A 17,731-nucleotide genomic window follows, 5' to 3' on the forward strand; every position below is an offset into this window, starting at 1 on the left:
AGATCTCCCACTACCTACAAAAAACAAGACGAGAACTGTGATAATGATTTTTTTTACATAGAAGAGAAATAAAACGGTGTAAACTAGCGAAAAAAGCATGCCTAGAAAACTTGAATACTTCAAAATGTGAACGACATGTCTAGATGTTATACCAAGGCAGAATACACGATAAGAAAGAATGTAAGAGAGAGGTGTAACAAATGAAATATTTCATTGCAAATTCATGCGCATGGGGCTAATTGCAAGTGAAAAAATTAAAATACATGAAGTAATTGAAAACAGGTAAATAATCTAAATTTTTACATACAAAGATAAGCTGATTGTATGTACATACAGAATATGGAGTACGATTCTAAAACCTGCAATAGTATTGAAATAATTGCAATACCAGTATGTTTGGGCCCACTCCACCCCTTGTCTATAGAATGGTTTGGTCCCGAGCCACATACCTGTCAGGTCGGGTTGTCTTCCGGGTTTCTACACAGACAATAGCCGGTGTGTTAAACAGCCGTGCGTTTGTATCTCATCTCCCATCGGTTCGCCATGTATTTTCGGCTGTTCCCCAGCAACACCGACCCGGTGTACACCTACACCTGTCTCGGCGCCTTCCTGGGGAGTCTGGGCATCTACGAAGTCTTCAGTCCGTGGATATCCCGGCGCCTGACGTCATGTTACGAACGTCTTCCCAGAGCGCAGCAGGTTGAATGGAATAACAAGTTGGTGACTTTCATTTTTACCTCCATGAAATGTCATGGAGGTTATATTTTACTCTGCGTTTGTCTGTCTGTGTGTGTGGCTGTCTGTCTGTCTGTGTGTAAACAAGATAACTCAAGAACAGTTGGTCGGATTAGTTTCATACTTAGTGTGTTGGTAGCGTGTGATAAAAGCTGGAACTGATTAGATTTTGGGACCCCTAGCGGCTCTCCTTGGTACTGCAGCGCAACTTCCAGTTTTGCTATCTCGGTGATATTTACGGTAGAATGGTACACTCCAAACCTTCACAGAGATGCATATAGTGTACTTCTCAAAGTGTATATTTTGATAATATGGTTTATTTCGCTACGATTGCATCAGTGACAATGTATGGCATTGTACGGACAACAAGAATTACATTCTGATACTACACATATACGTTATATTACAACACTTTTAGGTACTACATTGTTAGTGGACTATATCGAGTGGAATTTATGATAGGTGAAAAGGAACTATCACATATATGAGTATTTCTATTCTTCTTAACATAACATAACATTTGTCAAAAATCATTTATGCTTCTAATATTTTCTTTCGAGCTTCTACATTAAGGTAATCACCACCAAGTGTTTCAGAAATTTTGCATAAACTACTGTCCTGCTGGGCCAATAAATGTTTATAATTGCTTGACTCTTGTGCTTTTTCCCTCATGACCTCAATAAAAAGCGGCCTGCAGGCCGATTTGAGCTTCCATGAATAGACAAACTTTAAGGTTCAAAAACAACAAGCAAAATAATATATATAGGTTGCACAAACACATTTTTTGAATGTGCGTCCAGTACTTTCTTTGCTTGGGGTATTTCTCAATTACTGAATGTGTCATACCGCAGCGAAGCGTACAGAATTTGGAAGGAACTCTCACTGCAGCAGCAGCACAGAAGAGGTCAAGTTTTACTCATATGATAGAACAATCTTTTCAAGTAGGTTAGATTGGCAAAACATTGACAGCAGGACAATTGACATACACAATTGTGGGGAGGGGGGTCCAGTGAGTTTGTTATCTGTCTATATTTGCCGCGTTAAGACATCCTATACAGATAGGGATTTGTGAAAATCCTACTAGATCACTATGACAACAAATACTGGTGGCTTCGCAAATTGTTCGGTCAGCTGCAATATATAAGCAATACAACAGAGAGGGACGGTACAGGGATGGGTTGGGGCATGCGGTTTCTTATATCCCTGTCACATTATCCACGATCTTCGGGCGTATCGATGGAAGATCGGCCATATTTAAGATCGACAGAGGGTTGCGCGTATTTTTCACCTAAAAACCGTCCCTGTCACATATAAGCCATACTGTGTACCTTGTACAATTGCTGTGCAATAAAGTTATTATTGTAAGCGAGACTCGGGCTATTGCCGCAGAAACGTAGTCCGATCGATTTTCGCCAAATGTGAAGGCGTATTACAACCACTTTCAACTTGAGGCTACGATTTCGCTACGACCTGACTACGATCGGCCTGCGATCATTGACAATTTGACGGATCTTTTTAAAACATTCATACATTAAAAAAAATCTGTTACTGTATTGTTGCCTTTTGAATAATACTTATGCATCATGCGTCGATCCCCAATTTTAAGATCGAGAGACATGCACGAAAGTCTAAGTTTGGGTCGCTGTGTGGCCTTTCAGCAATCGCCATCTACTGCAAAGGGCCCTTAGGCCACTGCCGGTAAATTTTATGGAGTGCGCTTATCAATTAACGCCTGTTTTCAGAACAAAGAACATGAAGTTGTTTTCTTCTTCGGAGAAAGTCAACGTTGTCGAAAAATTACCAAATTAAAGCAAATATGCTGTGTTGTAGCCAAATGATTGTACTTGTAGACGTGACACTAATAGTTGTAGAAGTAAAACTAGTTTGATAGTTGTAAAAATGCGACCAATATGGAAACCATTAGTGTAGTTACCAACTTCGTTGGTGATAACAGTTGTATAACTTTTGCTACAACAATACATGTCTAGAGTACAGCAATGAGTGCCTTGTTGGCTGTTATACCATATTTTGCCCCCCAATTCTTGTAACAACCTTTATAGTGTATATGTTGAAAAATAAGCCATCTTGCCCTTTGTACCCTTGTTTTTTTCCACCCTATTCCACGATTTTTGCAGTCTAAAAGTAGGTGTCATCCATAAAATTTACTTGCTGTGGTCTTAGCGAGATTCAAACAGGCTTGAATTGACTGCTAGCTTCATTCTTCTTCTTGCCATGAGGGAGTTTTACGAGTCCTAGAAGAGGCCAATGACGTTATTGATCTCTACACTACCCTATATATCACCTACAAGACTAGTGCGGGAAGTACCTACTCGTAAATAATCAAAGAGACGGAAAGTAGACCCGTTCCTTATTGGGCCGTTCCTTAAAAACCGGACCTGTAAAAATTCGGTGGACCGGATGATGGACCGCATGTTAGACCTATTAGAGAATGAAGTGGTTATTTGGGCAAAAATGCCCACGCTTGGGGGATAACAAGTTGAAAAAAAAAATAACAAGAGCGAATTAGAAAACAGTCTATTGTAATGTATACCAAGTTTTACAGTCAATCGTATCAGGGCAGTTATATTGCCTTGCAGGATTTTAACATCCAGTGGGGCTCAAATACTCCAGCAAGCAGATTTCTCGTGCATGTCTTAGGCTCTGTACGGTCTATGTATTCACGACGTGTATAGTTTCTGTAAAACACCGTTTTATGGGGATAAAAACATTGGCTAATACAGAAGTCCGGACCTCTTTAATGGCCATTTGCCTTTGTCAATAGGTTGAGTTTTCATTTTTACCTCCTTACCTCCATGAAAAAATGGAGGTATAGTTTTGAGTGTGTCTGTGTGTGTGTTTGTGTGTTTGTGTGTGTGTCTGTGTGTCCGCATATTTGTGGTTATCATAACTTGAGAACCTCTTGATGGACTACGATGACATTTGGTATGTAAGTAGGGGTTGGGAAGACGAAGGTCAAGTCTAATTTTGGGCCCCCTGGTGTGTGACCTTGGTACTGCAACGCAACTTCCGGTTTTGCTATCTCGGTGTTCTGAACATGCTATGGTCAAGATTTTTAAGTATTAGATAGCTCTTGTGCTCAGAAAAAATGACGTAACTTTGGGCCCCCTAGCGTCTAGTTTGGGGATAGCAGGTGCATTTTTGTCAAAAACTTCTGACGAGGATAACTCAAGAAGGGAACAACAGATTTTCATGATTTTTGGTATGTAGGTACCTTAGACAATGTTGTACAAGATTAAATACTAATTATGCAAAATAGGAGTACATTTGCATAATTAATTAGGATATTATATCATGGCAGTTTTTTCAATGTATCTCTTGTCCTGGATGTGATATGGTCTTAACATTTGGCTGGTAGATAGCTTGCAGTGTCATGACAAAGTGGGGCAGGTTTCAGCCCCCTAACATTTAATTTCGGAACTGCAGGGGCGTTTTTGACAAGACATTCTAAAGAGGATAACTGCAGAATGGATTGATGGATTGGCAAAATATTAGGCATGCGGGTACCTTAGGCAAAGATGTTTATAATGATATACATGTTATGCAAATGAGGACTTAATTTGCATAATTAATTAGGAAATTGTATAATTCCATTGTTTTCAATAACTGGACTTCAATAAATGTAACACATGTTAATTATGATAGGTGGAATATATGCAGATACCAAATATGGTAATGAGGAACTTATTTGCATAATTTATGTAAAAATTGCAAAACTGCTTTATGATTAATAATGGGAATTTTATAATTGTGACATGTGTACGTTAGTCAATGATGAACAATACCATGCATAAATAATGTTAATTTGTTAGTCAATTGCATGAAATTTACGAGAGCTCTAAATTTTCATGGAGGTATGAGGTCGCCGAACTCTAGTTTTTTCTGTGTTTAATGGGCTTTGGATGTACGTATGAACTTTTTTGCGGTTAACAGTATAACTCAAAAAGCTGTAGATGTATCTTTACAATATTTGTTAGGTGGGTAGAGGTTGAGAAAATCAAAATCAACGTCTAAATTGGACCTTCTGGTGGCTTCCCACGACACTTCAGTTATGGCTGTGCATTTCACATCATGAGATCTCAGAAAGAAAGAAAAAGAGAGAAAAAGAAAGAAAAAAAGAAAGAAAGAAAAAAGAAAGAACGAAAGAAAGAAAGAAAGAAGCAGAAATCAGTTATAAGAAATTGATGTATGCGTCTTTGTATCTAATACGCTTATGTACTACAAGTATTTGATTGGGAAATGTTGGAGGAAACGCTTAGCTATTCATCTAAAATGTCTCGGCAGCCTTTGGATAAGCATATTTACCGCAAGCTGTTCTTGCAAGAATCGACACATGAAAAGGAAGAATGTCTGTCTGTAAAAGTACCTTCAAAGTCAAGCAATGTCTCCCATGCCCAAGGGAGCACATTTAATGTTGGTTTGAAGTTATTTGAAATTGAAAACGCGGCAGATGCTTTTGTTCATATGTCCTCTCTGTCTGTGTCTGTATCAGTATAACCGCCCTTTGGCGTGACATACTAGCTTTCTCTATTTGCAGCAGCTGGCTACATTACACTGAACGATCAATCTTACCTAAAGGTGCTATCTCACTGCACTTGGGTTACCTTTGCGGCACTGCGGGGTTCGCAAGAGTACTCAACTCGTTTTGTGTATTTTGCTGTCTACTGAGCCCTATTTTCTACGTATAACGCAGTATACACACACACACACACACACACACACACGAAAGTTTCTGCATTTACAGTACCTCGAATTGTGTTTGACAACTTTGGTACTTGAAGTATTAATCAGTTCTTTTCTCAGCTGTTATTTGGTAGTCAGCACGATTCTATGCACAATTTTCCTGTCTGAGCCACAATTGAAGGATATCTTAGTTTGAAACTGAGAATTTATTCCAGTAGCCATGTGGAAAACGAGGGAATTTAAACCCACTTTAACTGTTAAACTGTACATGTATTTTCCTACGTTCTCCTGGCATGAGTTGAGTCAATTCCATAGCGTAGGTGTAAATCATTAAAAGTAACCTAAGCAATATCATGGTTGTAGAAGGTGTACTTCCCTACGTAATAAAATGAAGCAACTCAATTCCATTCCATACCATGCCAACAATCAAGGAGCATGCTATTCGATGCTGCAATTGCGCAAGGACGCAATGAAGTCTAATTTTTGTGGGTTACAATAATTAGGGAATCCTAGCACGGCTTGCTTCCGCGCCCTTTTAAAAAGTATTAAATCATGATGTAAATGTGGAAATATATAGTGCAGTATATGTCTTTTTCATACAGCTTGCCTTGTCAATAATACTTCCAACGTAAACGCTCTAATATTGCTAAGGTTGCCAATAATTTGTTATGACCTGTACATAAGCTAGTGCGCATACAATAAATGCCTCACTAAACAGAAATTTTTCAATGCAAAATTTGTATATAGTATTCGACTATTAAAAATTGGTAACGTAAGCTACCAATATTTTACTTGATATTGATTGTAGACAAATTAAGGTGTCTCTAAAATACATATATATTTCTCATAATACAAGTATCTGTATTTCCTTTGTGGTTTGTGGCGAAACGTTATGAAATTTTGTGTGAGTTCTATATAGTCTGAACCGTTGACTGCATAGCGTCTATCCCATAAGCTTAATAGCCGTCTAGATTCAAAGTTAAACTTCCGTAACATATCATATAATAGCATTTCATCGCCCCGGTACATGCAAGTCGTCTATGCAATCAGGCCATTTCAAAGAAGCTAAGTGTTCAACGAACGTAAAAATATTGAGATATTCTATAATGCATTGATAATATATATCTGCCAAATCATGCCTTATGTCCAAGACCTCCTTACCACTAGACGGCGATCGCGCTGCGCTCTTACTGCGACCTAAACATTTGCTTCTCCACTGGATATATCATATAAAACGTAAAAGTGTAACTCAGAAGACAACAAAACAGGGAAAGTGTAAAAGAATTTGTTTCTTTTCTATACAATTCGTTGACTGATATGTCAAATTTTTGGTCGCAGAGAGAGCGCGGCGAGAGCACCGTCCTAGTGAAAAGGAGGTGTAACTACAAATTTTGATGTTTCTTCTTGCCGTACGCGCTCTCTGAGTGTTTCTTTTACTTCCCCGCAGCGACAAAAGACTTAAAAGCTCTCTTGGCTCGAGGGATGTACAGACCATACACTTTATTAAACAGTAGATATGTTGAGATTACAAACGAAAGTGTGCTGTTGTAATTCTAACTGTGAGACTTTTTTTTGCAGTATCTTGCCCGAGTACTACTTGTAACATGTTACACAGTGCATAAGAAATAATATACATACAGTGCATGAATTTTATGGTCTATACAATTTATCAAACAAGAGATATGATACAATTAGAAACGAAAGTTTGCTGCTGCAATATTAATTGTTAGTTTGTTTGTTTGCAGTGTCTTGCCGGAGTACTAATTGTTACATGTTATAGTACATATAAAAAAGTATACATACAGTGAAACAAATGATTATTCTTAATTGGACTGCTACAAACTACAAAGTACAATCTAGAAGCATAGGAAGACGAATTAAAATTTTTTCTGTAATGATTGCGTTTAAAAAAAGTAAGTTCTGTCATTGTAGTTTTTTTTTCTTCAGTAGATGTTTAGAAATTGTCGAGGCCTGCATGTCAAAATGGCGCTTTTCTTTCTGAATTGTTAGAGGGTCTCGGTATTTGGGAATAAAATTTATTTCATACGTCCTCCACTGCGTTTGACATACCGTAGTTACAGATTATTTTACTCAGCGGCAAATACTTGTCTCCTACGGGGCTTCCTAAGGGGATATGGATAGTAGAATTTGACAACATTTGGCTCCCCCAAGGCTTCCTAAGGGGTTATGGATTGTAGCATAGGGCAAAAACAATGGCTAAACGATTGTCGAAGATAGCGGGATCGTTGTAGCGGTAACTTCAATTCTAAGAATCACAACGCCTTGTTGTCCCAAAACCTATGCAAGCGTAGGCCTGGAATGAAAAAAAAATGCAACTTTCTTAGATTTCAAAATAATGCAAGTTTTTTTTTTCTTAATCAAGGAAACAAATCTCTCGCATTATTTAGAATCCAAGCAGTCAAATAGGTTGAAAATGGCTGAATGCACAGTTTATGGTCATACGTTCTACATAATTAGTTCTTTCACATTTTTTTTTTCTTTAACGTTTGAGTTGAATTAGACATGATGCAACAGTGGCGCCCGTTTTCAGATATCTCTGTTTCGATTTACGGCATACATTCACTCAGTTTGCAGCTACTTTGAATTCGACTTTATTCAGATTGTAACAAAACAATTATACTTTGTGGACAATAGGTAGCGAGGTTGGTATCTTGGCCACAGACTTATATATACATGTACAGTTACTCTATACTATGTAGTCTGCTTGAATTTGCTTTCTTGATACAGAAAAATTGGAGTGTCATTCATACAACGTAATAAACATTGCCTTATTAGAAGCAAACGAAACCCTATGGTTGCCAAATTCCCCTGGTAAATTATTCTCCCTATATAGAGAGTACTTAGGCTGGTAGTGATTACCGTAATCCCCACAGTTAACAAGATTACATGAGTCTTGATCCCGGATTAAATGTGCCGTAATCCATTAATCCTATACGTTACGTAGCTAGTATCATCGGGGTATCAAAAGCATAGGCCCAATTGTTCAATGTTCGTACTGTTCGTGGCTTCCCGGTATCTTTTTTTGCTGTTTTTGCGAGCAACTGAAGCTTTAACATTTTGTTCACAGTAGCACACACACACACACGCTCACACACACACACACTCAAACACACACACACACACACAAACACACACACACACACACAAACACACACACACACAGAGCCGAAAACACAACCTTCTTGGTGAAGGTAACAAATGACGTCACGGGACAAGGATTACAACTAAACGACGGTCGCGCCCCGGGAGGTCTCCATCTAATCATATCTTAGATTGAAAAGACCGCATGGAAACGTGCTTGGCAGCGTAAAGTACCTTACATAGTATCATCCTAAGCTTGATGGATATGTGTATTAGAGTAGACCTTCTGGGAAGAGATGAAACTCTCCATACAAAAGAAGGATCAAGGAGGACTGTCTTCCCTGGACAGACGTATCTAAGAGCTTATCCGTGATACACGCACTCAGCTTTCGTTTCGCATTTCAACACACACGTTTTAGAGTAGTTCGGAGATTTAATGTCTAGGTCGGAAATCTTTGTGGATACAAAGTTCATTTCTGTGACCAAAACCCATCATCATGGGCTAGAAGGTTTTGACCTATGACGCATCTGTCATTATCTTGCGATGAACAAAATGGGGCGCCCATCAAAAAGTGCATAGGAGTGCTCAAATTAATGAGACAACGAATGTCTACTTTGAAGTTAGTACATGTATTTATCCGAAATTTGAAGCATACACACGACTACACACACACATACACACACATACACACCTACACACACACACACACACACACACACACACGTACATACACACATACACACACACACAGACACACCTACACACACGCACACACACACACGCACTCACACACACACACATACATACACACACACACACAAATACACACACAAACATCCCATACACACATGAACACAGTCACACATACTCTCCCTCTCACACACAAACACAAAGACATCCATACATATACACACAGTCACACACATGTACACACACACACATACTAACACAGTCATACGTATACACACTCACATACATTTCGCAGCTCTACATACTGAAAAATGCACAATGCCTCAGTCATCGCGAAATAACAATGTCTACTGCAAATAATAACTTGAAACCCAGCAATTCGCATTAAGCCAATAAAATCTAATAGCGTTTTCCCACGGGGGATAACACAGTGTCAGCTGATATCATTCTTGTGCTCGCTTTCTCTCTATGATAGTTGGAATGGCTATCTGATGTAGACTAGCAGTCGGCAGTTACATTTGTAAGTGACGCTCAATCATACAGATATCACCAAACTTAGCGATGAAAGTAAAGCAGCAGTGCCTATTCTAAACCAGAAAAAAGAAAAAGCTTGACCGTTTTGTTTCAAAGACGGTGGTCGAAACAGTAGTGCTTATTCTATAATAGAAAAGGAACTTATTTCATAATTTCTTGGCAAAGACAATTGTCATGTAAATACTAATCAGGGAAAGCAGTTCGGCTGAGTCGGTTGATGTTCGGTTGCGCCATGCGAATGTTTTGAAATTTTCAAAGCATTCGGCTCTGCGCGGCAGGGTTGGAATGGGTTGATTGGTGGTTTGCTGGTGTTCTGCCCGGCTGGTCAGTGTTCGGCTGGTGTTCGACTGGCTTTCGGGAGTAAGTCAGCAGTGAAATTTAAATCTTAACCACGCCATAAACATCATAATCATCGTCACGGGCTACTTGCGCGGGCCAGGTCCACTCTCTCCTTAGCACGCCCTTCACACTGAAACCGAATCAGCAGGAATCGAGCAGAACCAGCAGGATTTAATTATTTGCAAAATTCGTGCCACATTCGGGGCCATTCGGGTGGGAATTCCAAATAGGCCTTAAATCCCCTTCACACGAGAAGGAATGAGCCAGAATGCCGTCAGAATGAAAATTATTTTCTATTCCTGTGCATTCGTAGTGTATTCTAGACATTCCGACTACATTCCAGATATTCTATCGGCCACATTCGGGCAGGATTCGAGATGGCTTGCCGTTTCGATTCTCCATCGAAGGAGATAAGAATGTTTCGAATAATTTTTGAATGCCGCAAAAATGCGGTCAGACTGCAGTAGAAATAGTTAGAATACACTTAAAATCCACTATGAATGCCATTCGATATTTCTCCACTTCGAATGCACCTCGACAGTTTTTAACATGTCAAAAACTTTCGGGCTAGCCAAAAGAACGGGCACGAATAGCTGGAATACAGTTACAACACACTACGAATTGCAAGGAATTGCCAAGAATAGAAAAGAATATTCATTCCGACGGCATTCCGGCTCATTCATGCTCTCGTGTGAAGGGGGCTTAAACGCCATAAACACTACTGACTTACTCCCAGCTTTTCTCAAACCCACGCTCGTACCCAGCGCCGCGAAGAAGCCATAGGTTTAGATTGTTGGCTAAACCAATACACAAATAAAACTATATGGAATCCACATCTGTCATTTTGTTTTGTTTTATATTTGTCTCAATTACCTTAGCAAATCGTAAGTTGTGTGACCATTCTGTGCGTCTCTATACAACGTGAGACTGTAACGTTACCCCAGTTAGCTAGTATTTTCTACAGTTACCGAGGCGAAAACAAGACGAAAGTTTACTATTTCGGGGGGTAAAATGTTGCCACAATGGTGATACGTTATATCAAAGGGAACTTTACAATGTACCTAATTTGGTGGCGCTGCGAGAGTGTTAGATTACCCTTCTAGATTGCCGAGAGGGGAGTTATGTCACGGAAGGGAATTTGCTACGGTAGCGGGTTTGGCCTTCTCCGTAACTCTCCTTCCAAGGTTTATATCGCTTCCCCCAGCATGCTTTGCGCGGAAAAGACACGCTCGTACCCAGGTTACCCAGGACACAAAGACTTGGTAAACACGAAAATGCGCCCCGCTATGCTCAGTGGGCCCGGGGCGTGGATCTAATTAAAGGACGCTGTGGAGGAGCGTGTCTCAAACCTATCAACGATTCGCCCCCAAACAGCAGACAAATCTCTGGTGACTCATTTCCAATGACTATTACCAGGGTGTAGGCGAATCACCCCCCGAACTTCACACGACCGACATTAACTCTTAACTTCACGTTGAACAACACATCGTGCTCCAAGCGCATAATCTTTACAACCCTGGTAATCAGGATAAATAGATCAGGTGCTGGTTTAACCCCATGAGATATATCACCGTGCAAAAAATTACCATATGCAGTAGTCCTAAAGAAGAAATATTGTGTTTTGGTTAAAGCAACCAAACCCTGCCGACCCTAGTCATTGGTAATTAGTCACCTGTGATCAATATTTACAAATTTAGTCGATTTTGTGTACATTAATATGTGGACTTTTAGAAAATAACATTCTCTTCTGGAGGAAAATATGGCTTTAAATATTTCGGCATTACGATTTATTCTGTTTGATTGCAGGATAACAGCTACTATCAACGACGTCCTCTGCACTGTGTTCACGATGTACGCGTTGTTCTTTGACGACAAGCTACGATATGACGACTTGAGGTAAGTATCAACCCATAAAACATACTCCCCAACAAATTATGATGGTTCATGATGGAGTAAAGCTGGCCTAGAAAATACCTTGCAAAGTTGCTTCAAGTCGCTAGGGGGCAGAATTAGATGTGCACGCACATAAACACACCATTTGTACATGAACGCACCATTCTCTTAGTCATTGTTGGAATAATTTGAAAAATACGAACGAAGACTTGCATGTATAATTATTTTTCTAACTAACGTGAAATGTTTAAACATTTTGAGTAAACATGGACGGACGTATTTGTTATTTCATCAGGATTAAATATTTATTGCCAAATGTACAACAGATAATTGATAATTTGCAAAATTTTCCGTTTGTTTGATGTTTCACAGAAGTGACTCCCACTGGTGCAAGCTGGCAGGTGCCATCATCCTGGGCTACTTTACTGCAGGTTAGATTAAACATATGTCTGTGGAAATGCATAGAATTATATGGCTGATGCAAGTTGTTATCTAAGCAGTGAACAGTCTAATATGATATTACAGTGTAGTAGTTCACAATGATAAAAGTAAAAAAAAGACCTTTAGCTTCACGCAAATGTTAGTTTCATGGAGGGTTCGTTTTTGGCGTGTATGTCTGTTTGTGTGTATGTGCGTGCGTGTTTCCGAAAATTTGTGGTCAGCATATCTTTTAAACCCCTGGATGGATTTAAATGATATGTGCTGTGCAGATAGAAATAGGAAAGATAAAGGTCTAGGTTGACTTTCGCCCCCCTGACTTGTAACCTAAGTATTGCATCGGAACTTTCGTTTTGTTGTATCTTTTGTCCTGAACACGCTCTGGCCTTCAAATTTTAGTTGCGGGTAGCTTAACTGTATGTAAGGAAGCAGCTTTCTAATTTGGGCAGACTGGTAGATTTGGCGTTGGATAAATATCAAATAGGCTTATGCATACCTTACACATGTTGGTCTTTACCTTTCAGATATACTTGAGATGTTTTGCAGACCAAAGATCAAGTGGGACACGGCCATGTTTCTACATCACCTGGCTGCGGCAGTCATGGCTTACGTTTCATTATTCGTAAGTAAACAAATAAACAAAAACAACAACAAGTACAATACACACAAACATTATTCAAATGTGTGTTTGTCTATGTTTTATTTGATTTAAATATGGAGAGCAGATGCTATATTAATAACACTATGTTTTACCAGTGGTACAACTTTGCGCAGTTCTACGGCAACATTATGATAATGATGGAAGCGTCAAGCCCCTTTCTGAATATAAGGTAAGGATATTTCATCAATTGATGCATGCATAATCAAATGTTAATGACGACCCACCTCAAAGGTGTATATGTTGATATAAGGACTGGCCATTTTGTGTAACCACCGAATAAAATTACTGAGTGAGCAACGCGAACGAGGTTCTTACATAAGGCTAGCTATAGGCGGTTATAACATTTTTCCTTGTGACACCATACACACCAAGAAATACATATAAAGGTTGACTATGAAAGTTATAATTATATAGCCTATCTGAATGAGTTCGTATGAGTCCTTTATGACGCATAGATCCGTTGACACTATACTATTATTATCTCTGCGAAAAGCAATTACAAATCTAATCTTGAAACATTTAGTAGTTGAAAATTTAAACGGTTTATTTCTTGACAGACTTGCATTTCTTGGAGCTTTGATAAAAAGCAAACTTCTCGTAAAATTGTTTTTGTGCATCATTAGACAACAGACTGTGATTCAACACTCAAACAGAAGGCACTTGCCAAACGCATAGAGTCACTGTGGCATTTGACATATTTCAACTGTTGTGTTCTTCTGCAGGAATCTGTTGCTGTTGGCTGGCTGGTCCAAATCCTCCCGTCCGTACACATTCGTCAGTGCCTCATTTGTCATCACGTTCTTCATCTTCAGAGTCGCGATCATACCGCCATTTTGGTTAGTACCCAGTAGTGCCTTTTGTTTTATTCAATGAGACTTTCGTAGTTTCATAAGGCTGGTAGATCAATTCAACAAAGTTTTCTTCGTTACACGACATTGTCTTATTTTAATTCTTCTTAAATGTACAAAATGAAACAAATACTATTGGTGCGATACCAATAGCATTTGTTTCATTTTTTTTTTACTGATGAAGGCAACAAATGGTCGTCGAAATGTTTACGGAAGAATTAAAAGAAGGTTGTGTAACGAAAAAAAGACTTGGTTTGTCGGGAATGAAGTGTGTTCGTGGTTATTCAATAAAAACAGAAATTCAGTGAATGGGAAGATGACTGCAAAGGTCAAACCTGCAGAAGGGGTAGGTAAGTGCAGTAAGCACAGTTTAGAACAATTCATTGATAAGAAATGTGACTTGTTTAACAGTTTTAGATAATAAAGTTTCATGTTCGTTTATGAACAGGGAAAGAAAGTTATATAGCATGATGATTGGGCAGAACTCTGCAACTGAAATGCCCCATGCAGTTGCAAAGAAACCTGCTAGAAGACCCAAACGTATGCAGCTTTTTTCCGACTACACTGGAGCTATCTACCAAGTATCGTTGTCTTAGCTAAGAACCCTTTTGGCAAATGTAATAACCACACGACTGCATTGCTACAGGGTCGCAGCGATCGACCAGATGAGAGTAAACCCAGACATCCACGCTCCGGAGTTCAGGGTAGGCAGAGACGTGGGGATTCTCACGGCCGTCGTACTCAACGTTCTAAACGTATACTGGTTCACGTTGATATGGGCCAAGACTAAGAAAAAGTTGTTTCCTGTCAAACTCAAAGAATAGCTTCGAAGAACATGTTCCAGTATTCAATGACATGTTGAATGTTCTAAGCCAGCGTATACGTAGCCTTTAGTTATTAATTATGTAACAATGTTTAGAGTTCAAAAATGTATTCATCAAACTCAAAAAGCCATTCTGTGGAAAGAATGATCGGTGTTTTTTAAATCTTTTTGTAGTTTTGATTTGTATCTGTCCGAAACGCAAAATACATACAGTGCAACGTTTCGTACTAGGTCGGTCGGAGGAGCTCCTGTAGTTCTTACTATTTATGCCAGAGGTCGTTGCTGAACCGGCCGCTTTTAATCAGCTATGTACATGCAACGGGCTTTACTGCTGTGACAGCCTTCGGTGCACATCTGTGAAAACGATCGTCATCGCAGTAATAGAAGTGTTTGAAAACTCTATCATCTCAGGGTTTCGAATATTTTGTTTCCGCTACGATCAGTCCTTGTTAACCAACATGGCCATTGTTAAGAACTACCTAAGCAATGTTGCGCACACAAAAACGCTGGGTTTCTCTGTTTACGGATATACATGTTATATATATAAATGTATATGATACGGGAGTATTGAATATTAGGTAGATTTTTACTTCAATTTCATTCTAAGCTCGCTCACCATTCAGGGTGCCATACACTGCCAAAAATGCTTTGTCTTGTTTATCTTGTTTTGCTTCTTCACAGAAAATTCATCTTCCAGGAAGGAAATTATTCTCTCCCAAAGAAATTTTAGAGAAATGTGCTTGTCCATGGGGCAAGCAAATATTGTTGTTGTTTTTTTGGCGACTATTTAATTTTTTTTTTCTATTTCCTACAATGCTTTTTCTTGTTTATCTTCTTAAGCTTCCTCACATAAAATTTGTCCTCCAGGAAGAAAAAATAATCTTGTGTTTCTTAAGAGTTAAATCTGGTTATCAAAAAAGCAAGATTTTCTAGAATTTTTATCTTGCATCATACGAAAAAAGAAGAAGATTTTGCTCAATTCTCTAAAAAAAACTTTGTAGTTTCTCGTTTTGCTTTAATTTTATTCTTTTCCTGCAAGAGTATTTTTCTTCACATCAGAATTGTCCATTGAATAAGCAAATACGGAAGACAAATCATTTTGGCAGTGTATGCGCAAGGTCAGAGGTGAAGGCCCCTGAGGCATAAACAACAACAACAAAAAACACCCGACATTGTTATGCAAATCGATCGACACAGTCGCGACAGGAACTGTGAATAGGCCTACCCTTTGACCTTGCGCATGGGCACTCTGAATGGTGAACGCGCTTATTACAGCCCCTTATAATAGCAATAAAATCGGCTGGTAAATTCACTTACACCATCCAACTGTTTTCTGTGTGTTGCCTTTTTGCGTACAGTTCTTGGCAAGTCCTTGGGCGTTTGATTGCTGTGAAACAAGGGATTACCACTCAAGAGGTGGTAACGTGTGATAAGTAATTAGTTCGTGATTAAATGGTTACCCCTAACCAATAGGGAGAAGAACAAGATCAGCCAGGAGACTTTCTACTGGGTGGGTGCTAAGTAAGTCACGTAATGGTTTGCCACCCGCGTGCACACGGGAAAGATGAGTTAATCCAGAAATCCAATAAAATAGGAAATCTATCCTTAGGCTCACACAAAGCACTAAGCACTTGGCTTTGTGTGAGGCCATGTACAGAAAACAGCTTCATTGTACATTACGTATTTGGTTTTCCTAAAATGTTTTTTTTTTGTGGGTTTTTTTCTTAGCTGATCCGTTGGTTTTTCTTATTTTCTCATATATCTTTAATGATTTGCTTTTTTTTCTTACTTTTGTGTATTTTGTTGTCTTCCAACATTACGCAATATCTAAATTATTCTTTGACTAGAGTTCGGCGACCTCATACCTCCATGAATATTTAGAGCTTTTGTGAATTTCATGCAATTGACTAACACATTAACATAATTTATGCATGTTGTTATTCATCATTGACTAACATACACATGTCAAAATTATAAAATCATTAATCAATGGGCGGTTTTGCCATTTTTACATGAATTATGCAAATTAGTGCCTCATTACCATATTTGGTTTCTGCTTATATTCCACCTATCATAATTAACAAGTGTTACATTTATTGAAGTCCAGTTATTGCAAACAATGCAATTATACAATTCCCTCATTAATTATGCAAATTGAGTCCTCTAATCATTTCCAGCTTTCATCACACCTTACCAACACACCAAGTATCAAACCAATCCACCAAGCCGTTCTTGAGTTATCTTGTTTACACACACACACACACACACAGACACACACACACACACACAAACACAGGGTAAAATATAACCTCCATGACATTTCATGGAGGTAAAAATCGGAGAAAATAACAAAACAGGTACTCAGTGAACGAACCCCGCAGTGACGCAAGCTTGACACAAGTGCACCTGTACTAACTCCTATGTCCTACAGTCACCCCTGACCTGCAGTCACTATTCCCTCTATCTGTCCAATTTCTACTATTTGACCAGCAATCCACGGGGCCTGGTAGAGACAAATAGGCCAAAGCAAGCCGGTGCTATTTAAATCATAACCTTGGACGACGTAATGAGGTTACCGTAAACAACAGCGTCGACGTCGTACGTCACGTAGACTCATCCAGACTCGTACACGTAATCCCTAGCTAACAAACTAATTACGGAAAGTAATATTATATTACCGTGGGAATTCGTAATTGTTGAGATAGGCTTTCCGGGCGCCGTACTTGATCTGACCATGGAAAGAAAAACATTATCTTTTCTTATCGCTGTTATGACATGGCTACTGCAGCGCCGATACCGAATGGAGACAGGCAAACGCACGTATTAAAAGCATTTTGCCTCTCTTTTTCTACAGCTATGAGGGCCACTGATACTTCTTGTTTGCTATTGTATTAATGTAAAGCTATCTTTGCAAATTTTAATCTATATGCAATGACGGAACTCCATAGGTCCTGGGTTTAAATACC

General features: G+C 39.0%; 1 protein-coding gene across 1 annotated transcript; it reads left to right on the top strand.

Annotated features, from left to right (window-relative positions):
- Positions 1 to 455: 455 nt before the first annotated feature.
- Positions 456 to 16,077, top strand: LOC118420298 (TLC domain-containing protein 4-B-like). Its single transcript, XM_035827034.1, has 7 exons — positions 456 to 716; positions 11,909 to 11,998; positions 12,368 to 12,426; positions 12,958 to 13,055; positions 13,190 to 13,263; positions 13,817 to 13,930; positions 14,589 to 16,077. The coding sequence occupies exons 1-7, from the start codon at positions 544 to 546 to the stop codon at positions 14,764 to 14,766; spliced, it is 786 nt and encodes a 261-aa protein (XP_035682927.1). The 5' UTR covers positions 456 to 543; the 3' UTR covers positions 14,767 to 16,077.
- The last annotated feature ends 1,654 nt before the right edge of the window (positions 16,078 to 17,731 follow it).

Source organism: Branchiostoma floridae, chromosome 7, assembly GCF_000003815.2.
Source record: "Branchiostoma floridae strain S238N-H82 chromosome 7, Bfl_VNyyK, whole genome shotgun sequence".
NCBI lineage: Eukaryota > Metazoa > Chordata > Leptocardii > Amphioxiformes > Branchiostomatidae > Branchiostoma > Branchiostoma floridae.

Coding starts and splice junctions, on each gene's coding strand:
- LOC118420298 (XM_035827034.1), top strand. CDS start 544: ATGTATTTTCGGCTGTTCCCCAGCAACACCGACCCGGTGTACACCTAC. Junction 11,999..12,367: donor CTACGATATGACGACTTGAG/GTAAGTATCAAC, acceptor GATGTTTCACAG/AAGTGACTCCCACTGGTGCA. Junction 12,427..12,957: donor CCTGGGCTACTTTACTGCAG/GTTAGATTAAAC, acceptor TTTACCTTTCAG/ATATACTTGAGATGTTTTGC.